Source organism: Triticum urartu, chromosome 5A, assembly GCF_056163025.1.
Source record: "Triticum urartu cultivar PI428250 chromosome 5A, HENAU_Tu73, whole genome shotgun sequence".
In the NCBI taxonomy this organism is placed as follows: domain Eukaryota; kingdom Viridiplantae; phylum Streptophyta; class Magnoliopsida; order Poales; family Poaceae; genus Triticum; species Triticum urartu.
In genome coordinates this window covers 60,735,296-60,737,842 of record NC_141877.1, presented here as the reverse complement: position 1 = coordinate 60,737,842, position 2,547 = coordinate 60,735,296, and the positions used below count along the sequence as shown (strand labels likewise).

The 2,547-nt window shown below is 49.5% G+C and overlaps 1 protein-coding gene across 1 annotated transcript; it reads right to left on the bottom strand.

Annotated features, from left to right (window-relative positions):
• Positions 1–564: 564 nt before the first annotated feature.
• On the bottom strand, positions 565–1,858 carry LOC125507868 (putative F-box protein At1g26515). Its single transcript, XM_087525505.1, has one exon. The coding sequence runs from the start codon at positions 1,856–1,858 to the stop codon at positions 587–589; it is 1,272 nt and encodes a 423-aa protein (XP_087381631.1). The 3' UTR covers positions 565–586.
• Between the last annotated feature and the right edge of the window lie 689 nt (positions 1,859–2,547).

The following is a 2,547-nucleotide window of genomic DNA, read 5'->3' as shown; positions in this document are numbered from 1 at the left end:
ATTGTAAAAGCAATCTCAAATTGACAAAAAAAAGAAAAGGAGAAGAAGGGCAAGCTGTGGGATAGAGAACAGAAAACTGAAGGTTGTTAACCTGAATGGTGACTCCACGGTGCTAGGAGCATTGCAAACTGAAGTCAGTGCCTTAGAGAGGCACACCCTGTCACTGGCCAAGGATTGCTTGCCTTCGAACAAACTAAAGAAAGAGGTATACAGCTATGTTCTTTTTGCATCTTCCTCATTTGTGTTCATGTTGGAGCATGATGCCAGTTTATTCAGCTCATTTTGCTAGACATGATTATGCTTGTTTCCCTTTAGTCCAGGACAAGAATTTGGCATGCATATATACAGCTAATTATTTCATTTCCAGTGACAAGCAGGAACAAAAACAATCACCGGTGTAATAGTAACACAGGAAAACTATCGAATAGTTTCTCGATGAATCCGAAAACAGTGTCTAACTCTAATCCAAACAAGAATCTGGGTATAGTTGTAGTACACACAAGTATCACATTGTTTGTCTAACAAAACTTCAGTCTAACACATCTCCTGTGTCTCAATCAGAGTGCAGCCCAGGACAACAGGCGACTCATCCACTTAGCGCCTCTGCTAAGCGTCGAAGAAACTCCAGCCGGGGAGCAATGGCTCGACCACCAATGACGAAGTACACAAGCTCCTGGTGGTCGTCCCGGGTGCTCTTGAAGAACTCCAGTGGGGATATCAATGTGGGCTCGTATCCCCAGCAGAAAACTAGCCCGGCTTTCTTCTGCCAGGTGCCAAGAACTGCTCCAAGGTCTTCTCCCATTACCCTCCTGTGGTCCTCGTATGTCAGCTCCCATGCCAGTGGGTCGCCCTCGCCGCTGCTCCTGGCATTCTGATAAAGCGCAGCTCCCCGTCCCTCGAACCATATCATCAGCTTGGTGGGATGTGACCTCCATGCCCCGAAGACCCTTCCCTGGCAGGGAGCAGCAACGACAGAGATCTTCTCCCATCCTTGATCAAGCTTCAGCTGCCACAGTACAACATCGGTGTTGGTGTCGGCCCGCGACGCGACACAGATGGAACCCGACAGCTGCATGAGCCCCGAGTGGAGAGCCTCATGGGGGAGGTCCACCTTGATGCTCGTCTCCTCCTGGAGGTTGAAAACTATCAACCGCCGGATCCGGTTGTCGTGCCCGCCAGCCTCCAACATGTAGACCAGGTTGTCTAGGCAAATAGAAGGATCAAGCTCTGCGATATTGTCGGAGGGAAGGATGCTCCGTGGCTGGGTGCTTGGGTGACCGCCGAGGCTCTTGACCATTATAGACCCGTTCTGCAGCATCAAGATCTTGAAGTTCTTGGCAGATTTGCAATAGCCGAACCCACAGAACCTGTGCCTGGAATCGAATTCCATAAAGACTAGCATCACATCAATCTTTAAAGCAGGGTTGAAGATGACGCAGCCGCTAAACCTTTTGGTGACGAGATTTGAAACCTGGAGAGCGATCAATCCATTGGCAGTTCCAAAGTAGCTGTAACCGAACTTGGCGCTGAGCCCATGGCAGAAACTAGAGGATGGAGTCTCGTCACGGAAGGTGAAATTCTGACGATCCCCCATGATGATGGGATCGATGCAGTAGGCCATGTGCACGTCGCTCGCCTGTGGTTGGCGAGATTTGATCCAAAAGGAGGAACCCGATACAGCGGCCATCAGGTTCTTGGATGCGCTTGCGTAGCGGAAGATGTCTCGCGAGGGGAGACGAGCGAACAGCTCCAGTACGAGATCCTGGGAGAGCTCCTCCTCCGATCCGTCCTCCTCCGATCTCTTTCTCTTCTTCCTCCCGGCCTCCTCCTGGACAGGTGGCTTCTTCCCTGAATCCATGGCGAAACTGGCGAAACCTAGCGGTTGTCAGCTCTGACGAGATACGAATCCCCCTGCGCGGCTGCGCCTCGTGTATTTATTAGGAATCGCAGCCACGGAAAAGGTTTTCCTTTCTTTTGTTTAGTATAGGGAATCAGAAAAGGAAAAAGTTCGGGGGTACTAGCCGTAGGACTACCTATTCTTTTCCCTCCATTGCACTGCTTCCTTACCATATACCCCGTTCCTAAATATAAGTCTTTTTAGACATTTCAAATGGACTACAATGAATGTATGTAGACATATTTTAGAATATAGATTCACTCATTTTGCTTCGTATGTAGTCACTTGTTGCAATCTCTAGAAATACTTATATTTGAGAACAGAGGGAGTATATACAATCCCCATGCCAATGGAAGGAGAAGGTCAGACTATCCTTCATCTCAAAAAAGTAAAAACAAATTACCTCGAGATTTCGGGACCATCAAACTATCACTATTGTCGCAAGAATGAGCCGCCGACGTTTTATGTCGGAGTAATGGGCCACAGATAGCCTAACTCGAGTCCCTGAGCCTTTCAAGACATTGGGCCGACTGCGCCCCACAAACATCCAGAATGAAGCGCCGCCTTCTGGTAGCCAGCTGGCTCAAGTGGCCCGCTGCCAGAAGACGGCCAAGCTCCAGAAGACGGCACCAAGACGGGCCGACTCCAAG

Coding starts and splice junctions, on each gene's coding strand:
- LOC125507868 (XM_087525505.1), bottom strand. CDS start 1,858: ATGGATTCAGGGAAGAAGCCACCTGTCCAGGAGGAGGCCGGGAGGAAG.